Source organism: Lissotriton helveticus, chromosome 5_1, assembly GCF_964261635.1.
Source record: "Lissotriton helveticus chromosome 5_1, aLisHel1.1, whole genome shotgun sequence".
In the NCBI taxonomy this organism is placed as follows: domain Eukaryota; kingdom Metazoa; phylum Chordata; class Amphibia; order Caudata; family Salamandridae; genus Lissotriton; species Lissotriton helveticus.
The window spans coordinates 1,016,189,222-1,016,209,110 of NC_136065.1; the positions used below are offsets into that span (position 1 = coordinate 1,016,189,222).

General features: G+C 46.3%; 1 protein-coding gene across 2 annotated transcripts in view; it reads right to left on the bottom strand.

Annotated features, from left to right (window-relative positions):
* The window catches only part of EDRF1 (erythroid differentiation regulatory factor 1), a 411,894-nt gene that overhangs the window by 28,123 nt on the left and 363,882 nt on the right, over window positions 1-19,889 (bottom strand). For both annotated transcript variants that reach the window (XM_078643521.1, XM_078643520.1), the window contains one exon: window positions 18,832-18,985. In XM_078643521.1, coding sequence (XP_078499647.1) covers window positions 18,832-18,985 — 154 coding nt within the window. The remainder of the gene's footprint in view (window positions 1-18,831; window positions 18,986-19,889) is intronic.

A 19,889-nucleotide genomic window follows, 5' to 3' on the forward strand; every position in this document is an offset into this window, starting at 1 on the left:
CACGTGCAATTGCAGAACGGGCTGCTGCACTCTAAACTGCCATGCCCTAATATATACTAGGGACCTAATGGTAGTTTCAATCCCCCTGCCCTATTATGTACTAGGGCCTTATAGGGGAGGTCATGCCAATCATAGGGGTACCCTAACGCATAGTGTACTCTAGAGTATGTAGGTGTTTTCACTGTATTCTAAGTGTCTCTTTCAGCATAGCACTGGCCCTAGGCCTGGTTGGGCAGATCCCAGGTTCAGTCAGAGTCAGTTAACACAAGAGCCAGTGAGCAAAAAAGTTGGGGGGTGCCCAGGGCACAGGATGACTTTGCAACAGTATTGACATCCAAATCTGTCTTGAAATATCTTCAATAAAATACTGTTAATAAAATAGATACGCCTATACTTCCGTATGGTCCCCTCTGTAGACATATAGTTGGAAGCATTTTGTGTTTAAAAATGTTTACAGCTGCATGCAGTATTTCTGGTATTTATGGTGAATTCCAAAATAATTGCTGAATTCCACACAATTCCAATGCATATCGCCATACCTACATGGCCAATACTACTATAAACTTGTAAAAGATATGAGGTCTGTGCTTTAATATAGTGAGCGGGCAAAAAGGTTAAAAATAAGCCACAGCTAGCAAGAAGAGTAATTATCTTTCCTCTTAGCTGCTGCCTTTTTAGCCCAATGGAAATGCAGGTGCTTATTCGGCAAATCTTGTGAACACCCAGAACAGTAAAAGTTTAGAAGACACCACGGACTACTAATAAAATCATTTAACTTTCTACAGTGGATGAACACTTTATACATTTTCCCACTGACACAAAGCAGGCACCCCATTTATCATATGTTGCAGCTTTTCAATTACATTTAGGCAGCCACCCATAGCAGAACAAGCATTGTATGGAAAAGAACTTTCCCCAACAACTTTTCACAGCTCGCGGACCTGCCAACATTATTTCTTAGCACACTACCTTCAATGGTGACAGATGGAAAGAAGATGAAAAGAAAAACATAAGCTGCATGCCGTATTTCTGCAAGGGTAAAGCACTGCTCGTAAGCACCCCCCTCATTATTACTTTCTACCCCTCAATGCCTCCCATTGCCTTGTTGTAGTGCTCGAAATATGTAGCTGGAATGAAAGTCCACAATGTGTCCCAGGAGGAAACTGGTTTGAGTAATCTCTAATTATAATGCAACAATACCTAAGTAGACTATTTCTAGTGTGCACATACACTCACTGGGCTTCATGGCACTGGGAATAAGCATTTGCAATGCAATAGGTCTCACATTTACGAGAGTTTCGTTAATGCGATACCAATTGCATTGCACATGCTTGTTTGTAAAAGTGCCCCATGCCGCCGTTTCACTTTAATGGTGGGCGTGACCCTTTCCGTAGACGCCGCTCGTCAAAGGAAAGAGGCGCGGCCGCTATTAAAGTGAAAGTGCGGCATGGGGCAGTTAAAAAAAAAAGTTAATAAATAGTTTTTTTTAAAAACATGTGACCGCGTTTGGCACGGCAAAAGGCACGGCTGCCACTGTATGAGCGTGGCAGGCCATGCTATGAAAAGAAAGTTTTTCAAGCGTTGTGAGAGAGCTTGTCCTGCCAGAAAGTAGGAGAAAACCATTTGAGCAAATAGTGCTCGGAGGCTGTAATTAAAGCCTACTGAGTAACAACACATGTAACAGGGGGTACCCTCATGGGAGGTTACAAAATGAGACAAGGTGGTACTAAGGAGGTACTACTATGCCTATTGACCTATTAAAAGCCACACTTTCCAAAGGACAATGACACAAGCCAATTAAAAATATGGGATGAAGAGTGGGAGGAGCTTTGAGTCCATAATTACGGACTAACCTATCCTCGACTTAAAATGTACTTCCATGTTTCACTATATTAATTCAACACTAATCCTCTATGGGTCCCGGAGTAGCATGCTACTCACCGAAAAAGCGCTTTGACGCCTCGTCAGGCGTAGTAAGCGCTATACAAACGCAATTACAATACAATACAAATAAAAGATGTACATACAGTATAAAAGCAGAGACCAATTTCCAATTCCACGCCCATTTTTCTCACAATTCATTTATGCCAATTGAGGACCAATCAGAGGCACTTGCGAATATAAAATAATTAATACATTTAAATCTAAAAACGTAAACCGTTCATCAAAGGTAGTGCAATCACAGCATTACAATTAATATATCATTAAAAAAGAAACTAGGTATTATTTAGGTAACATGAAAATACACAGGCATACTTGGAGAATTATTGTAAAAGAAGTATTTAAACTCAAATGACATCCTAATAACATCTTTAACAGAGGGGCTTGTTTCCTTGATAAAAAATGGCCCCAGATATAAGCTGTCATTTGTTATAGCAATACAACTTTCACATTATGATGAAAAATCCCGCCACCCTCTTTTAGAAATTATCTTTCTTCTTTGAGAACTTTCAATGATTATATGCAGGGCTTTGGTAGAGTTTAGTAGTAGAGTACTTGTGTGTTAGAAAATGGGTCTCTAGTTGGCACAAATTTGCACCAAGTCCAAGTAGGGATCACAATCCCACTATAAATTAACCTGTGCTAACCCTTCGTTAGCTTGGCACAGAGCATGCATACTTAAGAGGCAATGTGTAAAGTATATGTGACAAACAAACAAACAAAAGAAAACACACATACTTTAGAAAAATAGAGAATATTTATCTGGGTAAAACAAGTCCAAAATGACAAAACTCCAATCAGAAGACAAGATATGTATTTTTAAAGAATAAATAAAAAAAACTGTGTTTTTAAGTCAATGATGCTAAAAGGTTACTTGAGGTAGTAAGGGCCTGGTATAAATCCAATGTTCAGAATGACCATGGTGGAGGGCAGGCCGGCGACAAGACTCACGCAGGCCCCACTGAAATAGTTAATTGGATGGAGCAAAGTGTCAATGCTGAGCACACAATGCGTCGATCTTTTCCAAGCAGTCAGGGCACTGTGTAGTTGCCGAGCTCGGTTGAGATGTAGGCAATGCATCCTCATCGAGCCTCACAAAACGTCGTCGGGCTGTGCAGGCTGTAGAACCGCTGACTAATAGCCTCTGCATTGGCATCGAAAGCCGATGCCTCGATTCCGATCAGCACAAAGGTGACAATGCGTCTGTTTTCTAGCAAACAGCTGCATAATCCATTTCTGAGGCCCAGGACGGGAGGGAGCACCTCAGGCAAGGGTGGGACTCAGAGATTACAGAGCCCAGACAACACCAGCAGGATTGGAGGAGGTCTTTTGTGTCCCTAAGACTTAAGAATACAGGAGGCAAGCCAACAAGCCTTTGGAGTCACTCTGGGTTCAAGTGAGAAGGCCTCAGTCCTTGTCCTCGGCAGGGCAGAGATCAGCTGGCAGCAGAGCAGCTCAGCAAAGCAAAGAAGCAGTTTCTTAGGACGGTCAGTCAAGGTTAAGTGTCAGACCTTACAGCACAGCGGTCTTTACTCCAGTAGAGTCCTTCCCAAGTCCAGTAGTGTACCGATTTGGTAGGGTCAGAGCCACAGTACTTCTTCCCAAATGTGCCTTTGAAATGGTGGATCACTTCAAAGCGGCTCCTTGAAGTGCACAGGTCCCTTTTAACCCCAGCCCTGTCGGTCAGGCTATCTGTGGGGAGTAATCAGTCATTTATGTGGGGACAGGGCACAGCCTATTCAGATGCAAGTGTGAGCTCTCTCTCCCCCTTCCTGCCCAGGAAGGCTATCAGAATTGTAGATGAGTACTCTGTCACACCCACCCTTCCTGTGTTTGGTGGCTGTGTAGAGGGAATGCACAAAGTGTAGCTGTCACCCAGCTCAGAAGTGTATTGGAGACAGGCTGCAGGCACACAGAGCAAAGTTAAGAACAGAGAAATGTCCACTTTATAACAGTATTGGATGGTGGTTCATGCACACTAAAGTGTAGAGACAAAGTTTAAATGTTCCTTTGAAGGTTTATTAGGGTGATGTGTGGAGATCGGGTATCGCTCACTGATTTACGGGCATAAGTAGAAAGTGTACAAGATATGCGCCACCCACTGGGCAGGGTCCCCTAAGTGCACAGCGTGATGTCCGGTTGATGGACTACTCCATCAACTGGACATCACGCTGTGCACTTAGGGGACCCCGCCCAGTGGGTGGAGCATATCTTGTACACTTTCTAAAAATGTTAAATAGTAATGTCAAATCCAACTTTGTCACTAAAGAGGATTTATCATTACCATTCCAAAGATATGAAACATGGGTCAGCTACTTCTTTCTAATCAGGAATTACAGCTTAAAAATGTTTTAAGGAATTCCCAAAGCTATCCTATGAGAGGAGTAGGTCTCATAGTAGTGGAAAACAAATGTAGCTGTTTGTCACCACCAGGACATGTAAAACTTAAAAGTACATGTCCTACCTTTTACTAACACAGCACCCTGCCCCTGGGGCTACCTAGGGGTGACCTATGCGTAATAAAAGGAGTTTAAGGCTTGCAAGTGGTTTAAATGCCAAGTCAAAGTGGCAGTATACTGCACACACAGGCCTTGCAATGGCAGGCCTGAGGCAGGTTTGAAAGACGACTTGTGTGGGTGGCAGAATCAGTGCTGTAGGCCCAGTAGTAGCATTTAGATTACAGGCCTTGGGTATATGGTATACCACTTTACAAGGGACTTATAAGTAAACTAAATATACCAATCAGGTATATCCCGATGTAACCATGTTTCGAGGAGAGAGCACATGCACTTTAGCACTGGTTAGAAGTGGTAAGTGCTCAGAGTGCTAAAGCCAACAAAAAGATACAGCAAAAATTGGAGGTAAGCATGCAAAAAGTTGGAGGAAGACCACCCTAAGGAGGACAGTGAAGTTTTAAAATAACGTTTTTCTGATTCCTGAAATTCTTCTGGGACAAGAATTCAGGATTGTCTGGGTAAGCCACCCAGACCCAGTCTTTAGGAAAGTCACAAACATTCGAAACCACATTGTTAAAGATAAGGTCAAGCTTTCACATCATCTGTTCACTGGAAGAGGACAACTGATCCCGATGACCAAATATTAGCCCTGCGGAGAGATTAACAAGCAGCGACCAAAGAGTGGACTGCTTCCTTGCCTGATATTTGGGCAGCAGTAGAGTCCAAGACCAAATGCAAACATCTTTTTCGCTAAAAGATTTATTGTCTTTGCCCTCTGTGGAGATGCACAGTAGGGAAGTGCTAGGAAATTATTCTTTTGTATGGTCAACTCAAGTTTTTCTAGTGGAGCTGCTAGTTTTTCGACTCAAGAGTGCACTCAGGCCTGCTAACTAGACCTCGGTGGCAGTGCCATGACCCTAAAATGTATGTTGAATTGGCTGTACCCAATTGGAAATGGCAAATTTACCTGTAAGTCCGTAGTAGATGGTACCCTGGTACCTAGGGCATGTACGTTCTAGGGGCACCCCAGTGCTTCCATCACTCTTGCCATTCTGGATTGCGCCAATTAAAACAAGTCCCCCTGCCTACAACTGCAGACTGGTAGAGCAGTAGTACACTGCTAGCCCGACTTTGCCATTGGAAAAAAAGGCAAAAGCATCACTTCCCCATAACATGTGTTTAAGTAACGTTTTCAATATGGAAAGACCAGATCCCTCAGCTGTGCTACCTACTGAATGGTGAGATCAAAGTGGGCAGTTCAAAGTATTAAACAACTCATTACATTAAGCCGCCCTGCTCATCTACTATTTAAATGAGCAGTGAGCGGACGCGCAGCTGGCGGGCCGGCGGCGCCCCAAAGGCAAGCCCTTCTGCGCCCATCCGGGCCTTTCCGGGACCAGGGGCCACGAACCCTGGCCAACTATCTGGCCACGCTGTTACCTTAATACGATATTCCACTTAACAATTGCTGAAATATCGCTCTAATATCGATCCCGATTGTAATGTTAGTCTCTTGTTAAATAATGCTTTCTGCTGCCTTTGTTGCAATTTTATGTTCTGCACAGCACTTCCCAAAGGTAAGATAATCAAGACTTCAAATACCCCTCCACCTAGGGGTAAGAACTCCACTAACAAAGTCTTTACATTCTGGAATCTTAATTGTCGCTCCCTCCCCAAACGTAAGATGGACATATTCAATCTTTTAAACAGTGAACATCCAGACACCATCTTTTTAACTGAAACATGGCTACACGCTAGCTCCGGTCCTGATGTAGCTTTAGCCTTACCATCTAACTATGCCATAGTTAGAAGGGATAGAGCTTATGGGAAGGGCGGAGGAATTGCCATCATCTATGACAAATCCTGCCAATGTAAATTGGAAATTTTACCTTTTCCTAGCTGTGAAGCAGCTTCATTTAAAATTACTATGACGCCGCAAATTACTTTTTCAGGCATTCTTATCTATCGGCCTCCTGGATCATCAGGTTCTTGGGCTTCCTTACTTCCAGATTTGGTTACTCCTCATCTTCTTAAAGTGGCAAATTTCACCATTCTGGTTTTAATTTACATCTCGATAAATCTGAATGTACGGTCAGCAGTACATTGATCGCTGATTTTGCAGCACTAAATCTCTTACTTTGTAATACTGGCCCTACACATATTGCCGGCCATCTGTTAGACCCCATTTTTTCCAACTTATCTGGTCTTCAGTGCGACCCTGCTCTTCCTTTATGTTGGACAGACCACTTTGCAGTTAAATTTGACTGCACTTTTCTGGTACCTCCTATTGTAGCCACCGTTAGTACTCCTCAAAAATCTCAGAATTGGAGTAAATTGGACATGGAAGCCTTTAATAAACTTCTTGTTAATAGTGCCCCCACTATTGTTCACATGTTAACTACCTCATTGAATATAATACATGAATGGATTTTTAACGCAATTGAGTAATGTCTCCCACTATCTACTAAAAAACTTTCAATCACCGTCCTCCAGCCCCTTGGTTTACGGAGGAATTAGAAATGGAAAAAAACAAATGTAAAGTTCTGGAAAGAAGTTGGAGGAGGAATAATACGCTGGACTCTAAATTAAAATACAAGCAAGCTCTAAAACACTATCAAGCTCTCTGTAAATTAGCTAGGAAGGACTAGGTCTCCTCCATCATTTCTAAAGCCCAAAATTGTTTACATACCCTATTTACTATGGAAAAAAAAACGTGCTGGCTCTGACACACAGTCACTGCCACCTATTTTAAATGAGCAACAATGTGATAATCTTGCTAACTATTTTGTGGATAAAGTAGAACAAATATATTCTTCATTGCAAAATACTCAGCCAGTGACATCTGTTATGTCGCCTTCTACGACTGAGTCAGCCCATAGGGTGAAGGATTCCACCAGTTTAGAAACCTGGGCACTTTTTGACATTAATTCCTTAATTAAAAAAAATAATAGTATTAAATCTGTCTCTCTCTGTGATCTTATCCCTGTATCTGTGCTGCAGCAGTTGGAATTACCCTCTCTCATGTTAATTATGCAGCTGCTTAATATCTCTATTCAAGAAGCCATCATCCCACTGGATTGGAAACATGCCATGGTCCTTCCCTTTTTAAAGAAGGTCTATGCTGATTCAGCCCAGTTAGCTAACTTTAGGCCTATTTCTTTACTTTCAACGTGCTCCAAAATTTTAGAAAAGCATGTTAACTCGCAACTAACTCAATTTGTCGAAGCTGCTGACTTTCTACATTCCTCTCAATCTGGCTTTAGGGCCGGTTATTCCACTGAACAACTCTTCTTGGAGTATCAGAAATGTTACGACAACGACTGGACTTGGGGGACACTGTGGTTCTTATATTGCTCGATTTGAGCGCTGCATTTGACACGGTATCCCATACCGTGCTAATTAAATCCTTGCAATAGCTTGGCATCACCGGGTCAGTGCTCGGTTGGCTTTCATCTTTTTTAGCCAAAAGGACATTTCAAGTCTTTTCATCTAGAGCCACTTCCAAAATTCACATTTCTCCCCAAGGTTCAATCCTAAGTCCTCTTATGTTCAATTTGTATGTTAAACCTTTGGCGACAATTGCAGAGGAGGCTGGGTTGTGCCTTTTTTCTTATGCAGATGATACCCAAATCATCTTTTCCCTGTCTATAGAGAAGATGTCTGGAACTTCTGATCTTCAGGCCGGCTTGAGGAATATTGCATCCTGGATGCAAGCAAATCTACTTAAGCTTAATGGCAAAAAAACTGAGGTCCTAATTCTGGGTAAAAATAAAAATCTTTGGGGCCCCCAGGACTGGCCTAGTGAAATGGGTGTTTTACTCCAGCCCTCTGATCATGTCTGTAATTTGGGAGTCATTTTTGACGACAAATTATCTATGAAGCAACAGGCAGTAAAGGTAGCAGCTACCTGTTTCACCATTTTAAAATGGTTGAAAAAAATTATCTGGATGCTCCCGGTTTCCACTCAAAAAACCGATGTCCAGGCGCTTGTGACATCTAGATTGGACTACGGAAACATTCTTTATTTGGGCTCAAAAAAGGATGGTATGCGGAGGCACCAGGTGGTACAAAACTCTGCTGCCAGGCTGCTCTGTCAGCTTTCAAAAACGTCTACCTCCAGTATTCTGCGTAATATTCAATGGCTTAAGGTTGAAAACCGTGTTAAGTTTAAGGCCCTGAGGTATATGTATAAAATCAAGGTGGGCTCTGCTCCTAAATATCTGCAAACCTTAATTTAACCTTACCAACCCCCTCGCTTATTACGATCGACTACTCAGGGTAAATTCTTGGTGCCTAGGATTAAACTTACAAGAATGGAAGGTCGCTCGTTTGCTTGCCTTGGTCCATCCATGTGGAATTCTCTTCCCATTGCACTTCGCAACGAAAGTTCATATTAGAATTTTCGTAAACTTCTAAAATCTTGGTTATTTAATCAATAATTGACTTATCTGATTACCCTATCTTTTCTCTTTTTCCTTTCCTTCTGTCAGGTTTTAGCGCTGGGAAACCCTTGTTGGGTAGCTGTGCGCTGTACAAAATTAATATAACATAACATATCTAAAGTCGAAATTAATGTAACTTGTTGCTGTGTACAACTTTAGCAAACCTGCCACTTTGTTGCCTTTAAAAACTCCTGTGCCTTCCCGGACACACATGGAGCCTGCTCCACAAGACAGCTTTGTGCCCTCCTGGAGAGACGTGCCAATGACACCCAGGAAACAGAACAATGAGGGATTGCAGTTCAGGGAGGTGTCACCTCCCTCCTGCAGGAAGTCACTTAGGTGTTAGCCCAAAAGTCAGGCTTCAAAGTTGAAGCTGTCTTTGAAGAGCGGATGTGAAACGCCAGGGCGAGGGCTTACCCATTGTGTAGGTAGACAGGCTGGCACGGGGAACAGAGAGGAGAAACGAGTTGCAAAACCAGTTTCCCCAGGGGTGTATAGCCCTGAGGTAGCCACACACCCAGGTTGAACTAGGGAGGTCTAAATGCAGAGAGAGGGGTCTCGCTATCTTGGGAGTAGGCAGAACGGTGTATCCTGGATTAGCCAGATGACATACTCCACAGGAAGTGGTCACTAGGTGGGAGGGAGCCTGGTAGCCCTTTGGCTACCAAATGCATTCTGCCCTGAGGGCACTTTCTGAGCACAAAGGAGGCAGCCCTGGAACCCAGACCTCTGATCTCGATCGACTTGGAACAAGAATCGAAGAAGGACTGCCCTGCGGCACCGAGGGACCAGCAAAGAGCAGCTGCACCATCGAAGACTACATCTGCTGCACCTGGTGGCTATGGAAGAGAGGAACTGTGCCTGCCATGTCCTTCTGAAAGAGGAGTTGTCTCCGGAGCCCACTTAAGCAAAGAGACTCCAAGTGCCAGCCGACTGGCCTCCTGTTCACAGCACAGGGCCACAACAGCTGAAGAATCCTGTTGGGGCAAGTTGGTAGCCCAAAGTCTTCAATCTGCTACCACCGCCGCTGTGCAGCACCAAGGACTATGACCCAAAGCACAGAGTTGCATCAGAGTTGGATCCTCCTAGGAGTGCTGTAGAAAAGTTGTTGGGACCCTCAGAAGTCAAGTTATTGTCTCAAGAAGGATTGGGCTGCGACGGCGACAACGGGTGATTGGTAGTTCAGTGGCGACTGCACTTCAGCCAGACTGGAGAGGACTTTGTGGGGCGTCGAACCTGCACACAGGACCTCATCATCTTTGTGGACCAAGTAATCCCTTGCAGGAAGACCCCCGTTAACTGCATTGCATCTACAACATCCTTAGAGCATCTTCAGCATCCTTCGTCCTTTGCAGCAGGACCACTCCATAAGAATTCATTGCAACACGGATAAAGAGCCTGGAATGGCTGACAGGCTGCTTATTCTGTGAGGGTAACTGCTCTTGAGGACATTGCTGGTCTCCCTGACTACTTATTCTGTGAGGGTAACTGTTCTGGAGTACCTTGCTGGTCTCCCTGACTATCTCCCTACCGGAATTGGTCGCCCCAAGTACTTCTAACCAACCGCACTGACACTTACCTATGTTTTCAGTGAAAACATTTCTAAGTGCTCAATTTGTTGACTTTGCCAAGACTTGCTTGAGGTTGGATGAAATTGCTTTTATTTATTATTGCTTGTAAAATCTATATCTCCGGAACCCTCCAGGTGATCTTTTTCATTCTTGTGTCTCAAGTCTCATAAAAAAAAAAAATAGTCTATTTTTATAAATTGGTGTTGGATTTCTTGAGTGTTGTGTTTATTTCATCTTCAATTGTTTGGTGCTGCTAAAATGCTTTACTTTTGTTCCACTGTGTAAGCCTTCTGCTCGGTGCCACAGCTAGCCCGGACTGAGCTGAGGGTTTGACAGACGAAACCGAAGGTCCCTAAAGGGGTAAGTGTACTACACAGTGAGGTTGCACAACCACACCATATAATACACCCCATTTCTTCACAGGAATGCATTATGCCTTTCTTTAGAATAAAGTACCTGCATCACTAGAGACCGATTTAGAGAATGGTTTGTCAGATATAATGGATCACACTGTACCAGCTTTAAGATGAACTCTTGCAAGAAGGGCTTTGTTTCTGCCCACATCCTGATCATCCTTCCAACAGAATTTGTCTAGACAAAAGTTGTGTTTTGCATTAAAAAAGCGCTTGTTGCACTCCTGTAGGCCCTCACCTATCATGCATGTTGAAATGACAATTACCTTGTCCTGCTGTGTGGGGCAGCAATAGCATGTCCAGCCTGATTCAGTATAACTTACAGAGGTTTTCCTTCACTAAGGGCAAATTCATGGAGCACGGCTCGAGTGAAGGCTTTTCTGGATGAAATTTGTGAACCTTCTTAGGGTCACGAGGGGCATGTCATTTTCATATTGCAGTGTTCTATGCAGTGGCCCATAAATAATTAATGGATGACGCTTGGTAAGAATGACTTGGACACAAATTGGATCAGGTAGGAGAAGCAATTGCAAGGAAGAGAAGGGTTGGACTGCTCAGAGATTGGAAATCAAAAGAAAACTTGTGAACAAGTACTAATTTTTAGGTCTCGCAGAGGCGTGGGCGTGGCAGCAAAGCTGCCCCGCCTCTGCGAGAGATTTTGTTAGAAAAAGGGGACTCTAAGCCCCGCCCCTCCTTTCCATTGTGTAGCGTCAGCGTTTATGGCAAACGCTGGCTTCCCAATGGAAAGGAGTGTATTTGGGTGCCGCCCTGTCCGTTTTTTGGACAGCCCCTCCGGACACCGTGGCCTGCTTTACGGCTGTGGTAAAGAACTTTTCTTATCTCCTTGTTTATTTTTTTTTTTTGTTCAAATCTGTTTTTATTGTGAACACAGCGATAAGCCTACAACCCCATTTCAGGGCCGGCCGCGCAGAGAGAAAAAAACCAGTAGGCAGTATTAACCAGGGGAGGCGGAACCATTAACACAGCGCTCTGCCTACAACCCCTGGAGGGGCCGGCCGCGTGGCTTAGGGGAGAGTATAACAAGAGGTGGCCAGATGACGGCAATGCGTCGGTGCGCGGGGGAGGCGCGTATGTAAGAGAGAGCAATGGTGCCACATTTTCAAAGGCCCAACAGGGACCGAACTGCCCCAAAGAGGGGTGGAAGCCAGAGCGGCAAGTAGGAAAGAAGAAAAGTCAGAGGAGGAGTGAGCAGTAGCGAGGTGGAGAGGGATCTGGGGGGTGTGTCTGCAGTCGCCAATATGGGATGGAAAGCGCAAATCGGCACTGGGGGAAGCGATTAGGTGGCTAGCCTGCTCGGGTCAGCAGGGATGAGGGCATCCTCAAACAATTGCAGGGCGCGGAGCCTGGGAGGCATGTGGCGGGCATAGCTGATGGAGCACAGGTATCGCACGAGAGGTTCCCACACTGCCTTGAAGCGTATCCCCCTTGATTGTATCCGCGCCGTGAGTAGCTCCATAGTCAGGACGTGCCAGAGGCGCACGAACCAAGAGGCTATCGGCGGTGCCTCAGCCCGCTTCCAGTATAGAGCAATGAGTTGCCTGGCTGCACCTAACATGTGGAGGGAGAGGATCCAGTCGCTGCGCGTGAGGGCCCCAAGTGTGGGGGGTCGAATGCCCAGCAGGACTGTGCAAACCTCTTCGGGGAGGGGAAAACCCAGCACCTTCTTAATGTGACTAAGGACCTCCTTCCAAAAGACAGCTAGGGTAGGGCACGACCACCAGATGTGTACGAAGTCACCAGTCGCAGTGCCACACCTCCAGCACAGCGGCGAGGAAGTGGGGAACATTTTGCTGAGTCTCAGGGGAGTGTAGTACCATTGTGTTAGCATCTTGTACGCGTTTTCCCTCTGCGGGATGCTGCGGTAGGTTTTGGGGATGTCGTTCCAGAGCCGAGTCCATTGAGATGGCGTGATATCAGCGCCAGTCACCGACTGCCACTGCCTCTGATAAGGATGTGCAGGCGGAGCGACGGGGTGTTGCAATATGTTGTAGATCTGGGAGATGAGCCGTTTCAGTCCCCCGAGGGAGCGTGCCAACTTCTCAAATGGGGTATATGCCCTGGTAGCAGCCTGATACATGTCGTCTCCCGAGAGCCAGTGGCGTAGCTGCGCATACTGTAAGCTAGCAGTGAAAGGAAGGCCAAATTCGTCCCTGCAGTCCAGCCATGATTTAGGCGACCCACCAAGAAAAAGATCTCCTGCGACCCTGCAGTCTCCTTGTGTCCAGCTCTCGAAGGCTCGGGTCTGGGCAGCAGGGGGAAAGTGCGGGTTACCTGCAATGGGGGTGTGTGGAGAGGGGAACGTGGTTAGACCCTTGGGCACTGCCACTCTGTCCCATACTTCAAGAACCGTCCGTGTGGGGACCGCCATATATGCACTTCTGGAGCGCGCCACACGTGGTAGCCAAGGTAGGTCCCATATGGTGCGTCCCGTGACCACTCGGTCCATGTGGAACCAGTGCTTGTCGCTTTCGCGTGCACCCCATTCGATCACGAACCGGAGATGCGCCGCCCAATAGTAGTGGAGGAGATTCGGGCAGGCCAGTCCACCCCTATCTCTCGGCTCCATGAGGACTTTCTGTGAGAACCGGGGCCGTTTGCCCCCCCATATGAAGGACGTAAGGTCGCGTTGGAGGGTTCTGATGCAATGAATCGGGATCGGGGTGGGGAGGCACTGGAAAACATACAAGATGCGGGGGAGGACCGACATCTTGACAGCGTTGAGCCGCCCCAGCCAGGAAATCATCAAAGGTTTCCATTTCCGCAGGTCCGCCAGAACTTCCTTGCGGCAAGAGGCCCAGTTCTTCGGGGACCACGAGTCGAGGTGGGGTGTGAGGTCCAGACCCAGATATTGAATGTGGTCATCCGCCCAACGGTAGGGTGTGACCCCCTTCAGGAGGGAGACCTCCTCTTCGGGGATGGTGAGGTTAAGCGCCCAAGATTTGGTGTGATTAATTTTAAGGCCGGACGCCTGCTCAAACAGTGAGAGGGCTTCGTGCACCGCTGGGAGGGAGACCCGAGGATTCGTAAGAGTAAGAATCAGGTCGTCCGCAAATAGCGCTACCTTGTTAGAGCGCCCTCCGTGGGGGATACCATGAATATCAGGAGTGCGCCTAATCAGCTCCGCCAATGGCTCGACCGCAAGAGCGAACAGGAGCGGCGAAAGCGGGCATCCCTGCCTCGTGCCCCTGTGAATCGAGAGCGCGATGTCAGCTGACCGTTGACCCGAATTCTGGCCTGCGGCCCAAGGTAAGGGGCCATGCACCTGGAGATCATGGTAGGGCCAAGACCAAGTTTCGTGAGGACCGCCCGTAGGAAGGTCCAGTCGACCCGGTCGAAGGCCTTTTCTGCGTCCAGCGAAAGGAGGCAGGCCGGGATTTTCCAGTGGTGCACCTTTCCCACTAAGTGTGCCAGCCTGTGAACATTGTCGGCTCCCTGACGGTCCCGTATAAATCCCACCTGGTCCGGGTTCACTAATCCCGGCATGTGCGGGTCTAGCCGCTTGGCCAGGATCTTAGTGTAGATCTTGAGATCGGTGTTAAGGAGGGCGATGGGGCGGTAGGAGGCACATAGGTCGGGGTCCTTCCCAGGCTTGGGGATCAGGGCAATTTCCGCCAGGCCCATATCAGGGGATGGGCCAACGGTATCAGAGAAGGAGCTGTAGAGCCGCAGCAGATGCGGGCGGAGTTGGGTCAAGAACAGGCGATAGAAGGTCAACGGCAGGCCGTCCGGCCCCGGGGTTTTCCCCACGGGGAGGTCTTTGACCGCTTCTGTTATTTCCTCCTCCTGCAGGGGCCCCTCCAGCGTGGCCGCACAAGCAGGGGACAGTGGAGACCCCCCGAAGTCCGCGAGGACGGCCTCTCGCGCCTCCGCAGAGGTGGGCTCCTCAGCATACAGGGAGGAGTAGTAAGCGACAAATGCGGCCTGTTTGGCCTTCTCTGAGGTGGCACTGGTGCCATCCTGCCGCTTGACATTGGCAATGTGGGCCCTAGCTGCGCGGGCCCGCAGCCTGCCGGCCAATAGACGACCAACCTTGTCCCCTCCCTCGTAATACCGTTGCTTGAGCGCTAATAGGGAGTGTTCCGCCTTGTTGGTGCGCAGGGCGCGGAGTTGCCCCCTGAGAATGGCGAGAGTTCTCTTTGACGCCCGTGAAGGGGAGTCCCGGTCCCGTGACTCCGCCTGCTTGATCTCGCTAGCCAGGTCGGTTTCCATCTGGAACGCTTCCTTCCTCCGCGCCGCCGCCAGGGAGGTGATATGGCCCCGAATGGTGGCCTTGAAGGCATCCCAGACCGTGTGAAAGGGCAGGTCGGGGGTGTCGTTAATGGCGAAATAAGAGTCTATGGCGTCTCGGATGCTGGCGACGTCGTCCGGGTCCCGGAGGATCCTCGGCGGGAGCGCCCACCTGCGCTCACGAGTGGCACGGGTCAGGGGGTCCTGCAACAAAAGCTCCACGTGAGCGTGGTCCGACAGGGAAATGTCGGAGATAGCGGCAGCTAAGGAGTCTCGGGCCAATTCAAGGGAGGTGAAGAGATAGTCCTTGTTTATTTTAACAAGCAGATAAGAACATACTTCACCACAGCTGTGAAGCGGGCACGGAGAGCGGAGGCGCAGGGGGCACAGGGAGTGCAGCTCTTCCGCCACCCACCCCGGCCGGGCTCTCCCTCCCAGCGTCTGCCGGCAGACACTGGAGCAGGGGAGAGTATCTCCCCCGCCCTCCCACCTTCAGCCTCTTCCTGGTGTTTGTTGCAGAGGTTGTTGAGGCCTCACACATGAGGCTCCAGCTTTGATATCAGAGCGGGCTCTAATGGGTTTGGCGTAGAGGGGCCGTCATTTACGGCACGCCTGCAATTGAAGCCTGCATAAAGCAGCCCTCACAACGTCTCAAAGAGAGATTCGCCTCAAACGAACCAAAATAAACATCAAAAACAAACCACGGGGAAAATTAATCACTGCCAGGGCCAAGGAGACCTGACTTGCTTGATCTCGTACATGGAATTGCAATGCCATAAAACATGGCAACGGTGGACCGGAGCTAGGTTTCGGAACACAGGGACAAAATGGGATAAAATGCCATCAATTTAAAATACCATCAGAAATATTATAAAAATCCACATTATCACGTCGTTGAAGTTGCAGCCGCATTATTAATAAAGACTACTGCACCTGAATCATTTCAGCAAATTGTTCTAATAAAGGGTTCAAACTTCGGGTATGGAAGGGCTGTAAAAACAGAGATTACTATTTCCTAACTCAATCCTTCGCCAACCTAGTAAGGATGAAAGGCTGAGCCAACTTGCTAGGATGATAACGTTGGTCTATTTACACCTTGAGCAGCTACCCTACATGTCCAGCCAGGTAGGTGTGAATATATTTTTAGATATATATTTAGTACATTATACCGAACCGAGCTGTGTACAATACTTCAGCCTATTCCAATATGCACGCACATTCCAAGTCAGCACAGGCAAAAGGTCTACTTGTTCACTAGGGTGAGCCTAGCAGGAATGGTCTCAGCGCTGCTGATTCCTTCAGTCAGGCATGCATTTCAACATGGCTGTGGATGAGTGAGGGGGAGGGGTGGGGGTGCCACCTCATTGGGGGGTTCGTGCAAGGGGTGTATGGAGATGTCTTCAAATTACAAGTCAAGTTTAACTCAGTCAGGCATGCATTTCAACATGGCTGTGGATGAGTGAGGGGGAGGGGTGGGGGTGCCAACTCATTGGGGGGGGGGTTCAAGCACGGGGGTGTATGGAGATGTTTTCGGATCACAAGTCAAGTTTAATTTAATGGTCCAGTTTGACAAATAATATACAAGCAGAGTGCGTGCTCCTTGTAGAACTCAAGGGTCATGAGAGAGGGCATTATTGTAAGATAAGTGCCCACTAAAGTACTGATTCATCCTACTATTCTCTTTGAGTTCATTTACCTCTTTAGGTTTTTGTATAGCACAAATCTTACGGTGCAGTGCTTCCGAGAGCGTCACAAGAGAAAAGCGCTTGTACATCATATACACAAATCACAATGTGTGCCGGGGAGGAAAGAGGCACACACGTGTGCTCCCCTCACATTCCTGTACACTATATATTAAATGTAGTGACCTGACACTTGGCACTGTTATGAAGACAAGTGCCCTTTGAGCTCGTAAGAGCCCCTCGCCTTCGACTGAGTGCCATGATTAAAGCAGTGGGCAATTATCGAACAATAATGCCCACTCCCTACATCACTATCGTTTACAAGTAGCACACAAGCTACTAGTACTTCATTATAACATAGAGCCATGGAAAGGGGGATAGCACTATTACATTCCTTGCGATATACTATTATCATTCAAGCTGTACATATTAAATCTCCTCGGTTGTAGATTTCAAATCAGGTAAAAATTGGAACCCTATATGAATTGTTAGCAGAGGCCATAAGAACCACCTTCCCTGAGCAGCAGCCGACCTCCAGGAGGCACATTTGAAGGTATCCCCTGAAGACGAGAGTTCTTGTTATGTGAAGGATATGTAATATCTAGTAATGAGTACTACGTTGTTTACCATGGCATTCTAATTCAGTGGCCCAACTAAAAAAAAGTCCGAAGAGGAGGATGAAGCCAGATCTTTGTGTTTCCTCCTGAAATGGTTAAACAAGCATTTGCAATGCAACAGGTCACGCATTTACGTGAGTTCAAGCTATTGGCATTGTAAATGGCAATGCCTTTTATTTAGGTTTTAAAAACCAAAACATAAAAAAGGCATTGTTATTTACAATGCCAATAGCTCAAACTTGTGTAAATGCGAGACCTATTGCATTGCAAATGCTTGTTAGTACAGTCACATTGGATAAAGATAAACAAGGTGCCACATCAATAAGAGGTATTTTTTGCGAAAAATGCAGAAACACCTCGACAAAGACATGAAGACGTTCTTTATAAAATAAACTAACCAAGTTAAATAATTTAAATTAACCTACATCCAAGAGAGAATCACCAAAGTTTATCTCAATAATTTTTTTTACCTTGCATCTCTTGGTCTGTAACTCACTATTTTTCTTACTGAAATTCAAATGTACATCGGTGCCCAGATCCTCTTATCGCAGACAATAGACACATTAAAGCGAACAATTCTCCCACCCGTTTTCTAACTCTAACATGGCCACTGTATTCATGCAATTTAGATGCAACTAGACATGTGTCGCACAATCGTAGAATGTAGGATTTCTGTGAGTTCTGATGAATGAGAGGGCGGTTCTCTGGAAGATCTCTATTTGCTGAAACAAAGACTGACAATCTAAAATGTTATGCAGTTTTTGGGAGGCAGGAAATCCACTGTACACTATGCTCGCTGCAAGTTAGCCTTCCTACCAGATGAACCCACACAACAAATTATAATGTTGAAAATTGGACTGTAGGATTATTTCAAGCTAAAAGAGAGGTGTCATCTGCTGCTACTCCTTATGCCAATGGTCTTCAAGTATTTTAATGCCGCACAACCCTTGTGGAAAAGCAATCATCAGTCCATCCCCTCCCCCAATTGATAAACATTTTAACATCGTTTCTCACAATTATTCAGAAAAATGTGCAGCCTTGACCATATTTAACAAGCAAAACACTGTTAATGGCATCCCAATTAAGTACCCTTTTGTGCTTGCACAAAGGAAACCCACGCCTTGCCTCCTATCTATGCCCACTTTTTTATTGCCATGCTTAGGAATTTACCAAAAGCAGGACTGCAAGCTTGAGGAACAAAGACAAAAGGCAGAGACATGAGGCACAGCATGAGAGAGGTGGTAAAATCACAACAAAAATAGTTTGCGCACATTTGTATAAGACTGTGCTTGCATGTGTTAGCACATTAATGCACAACCTATACACTTTGTCAATGCTTGTCTAAGTACAGGCTGAGGTCTCCACTTCCTGCCCCCCAAATAGTATGCTGTTAAGTTGAGCTGCACCCCTTCTCCCCCCTAAAAAGTATACAAATCTTCTGGATTTTACATATGTACTCACTTGCCATCTGGAATTCTGCAAACGCGACTCTCTCCAACTGCACCCGCAGGAGCTCGCACGGAGCATCTGTTAAAAGCTGAAAGAGTTTGACCGCTTTGCTGTAGTGGTGTTCAGCTGAAACACGGTGCTGTTTCCTTAGATATTCATCCGCGACCTGGAAATGAAACATATTTTGTCCATCTCTTACTCTTGCCATATCTAGGGCAGCATGTTCTACTGGTTGATACCTCTTTGGTGACTGTTTGTATGAAATTGTTTTCATGCTGGGCTATGAGCAAGGTGAGCAGGAGGCCTGCTCCTGTGCATTCATCTGTGAGAGGCGCAGACTCATGCGAGTGGACCTGACAGCCAGACCTACACAACAGCACCTTTTGGTTTACTTCTTTTATATTTGAGTTTTCATATGACACAAACCTTGCCAGCAATGACAGACAGTGTTATGTACAAATAAAACAAATCAATTTACCAATACGAGGAACATAAAAGCATAAAAAGCTTGGGAATAAAATTAAGCTACAGATGTTAAATATAAGCAAAGATTAATATCATAGGTCATAGTACTAATCCATACCACCCATTAACAATCACAAAATACAAAAAAGGGAAGACCAAAAGAAGTAGGGGAGAGGATGTAGCCTTACGGCTAGAGCGGGTGACCTCGGAAACCGGGTTCGAGTCTCGGCAACAACGCTCAACATCCTGTGATTCTGGGCAAATCACTTAATCTCTCCGTGCCAAAAAATAAATAAAAAGGAATGTGTTCATCAGTAATGAAACTGGTGCTCATGTAAAGCACTTTGATACCTGATGCCTCGGGTCTAGTTTGCGCTATATAAAACTCTAAAAAATAAAATAAATGAAAAGAATAAGATACAAAGCATAAAGGTAAACAAACCATGAAGCAGATCCAAATCTATGCACAGGGTTCCTTAAATATGAAAGTCCTCAGTTTCCAGCACAATGCTGTCAGTAACTACCAGTGTGCGTAGAGGCGAAGGAGTTTGGTGCCTTGTGTAGCTCTTCATGTGCTTTGAGCTGCACACCAAGCACCAGAAGCT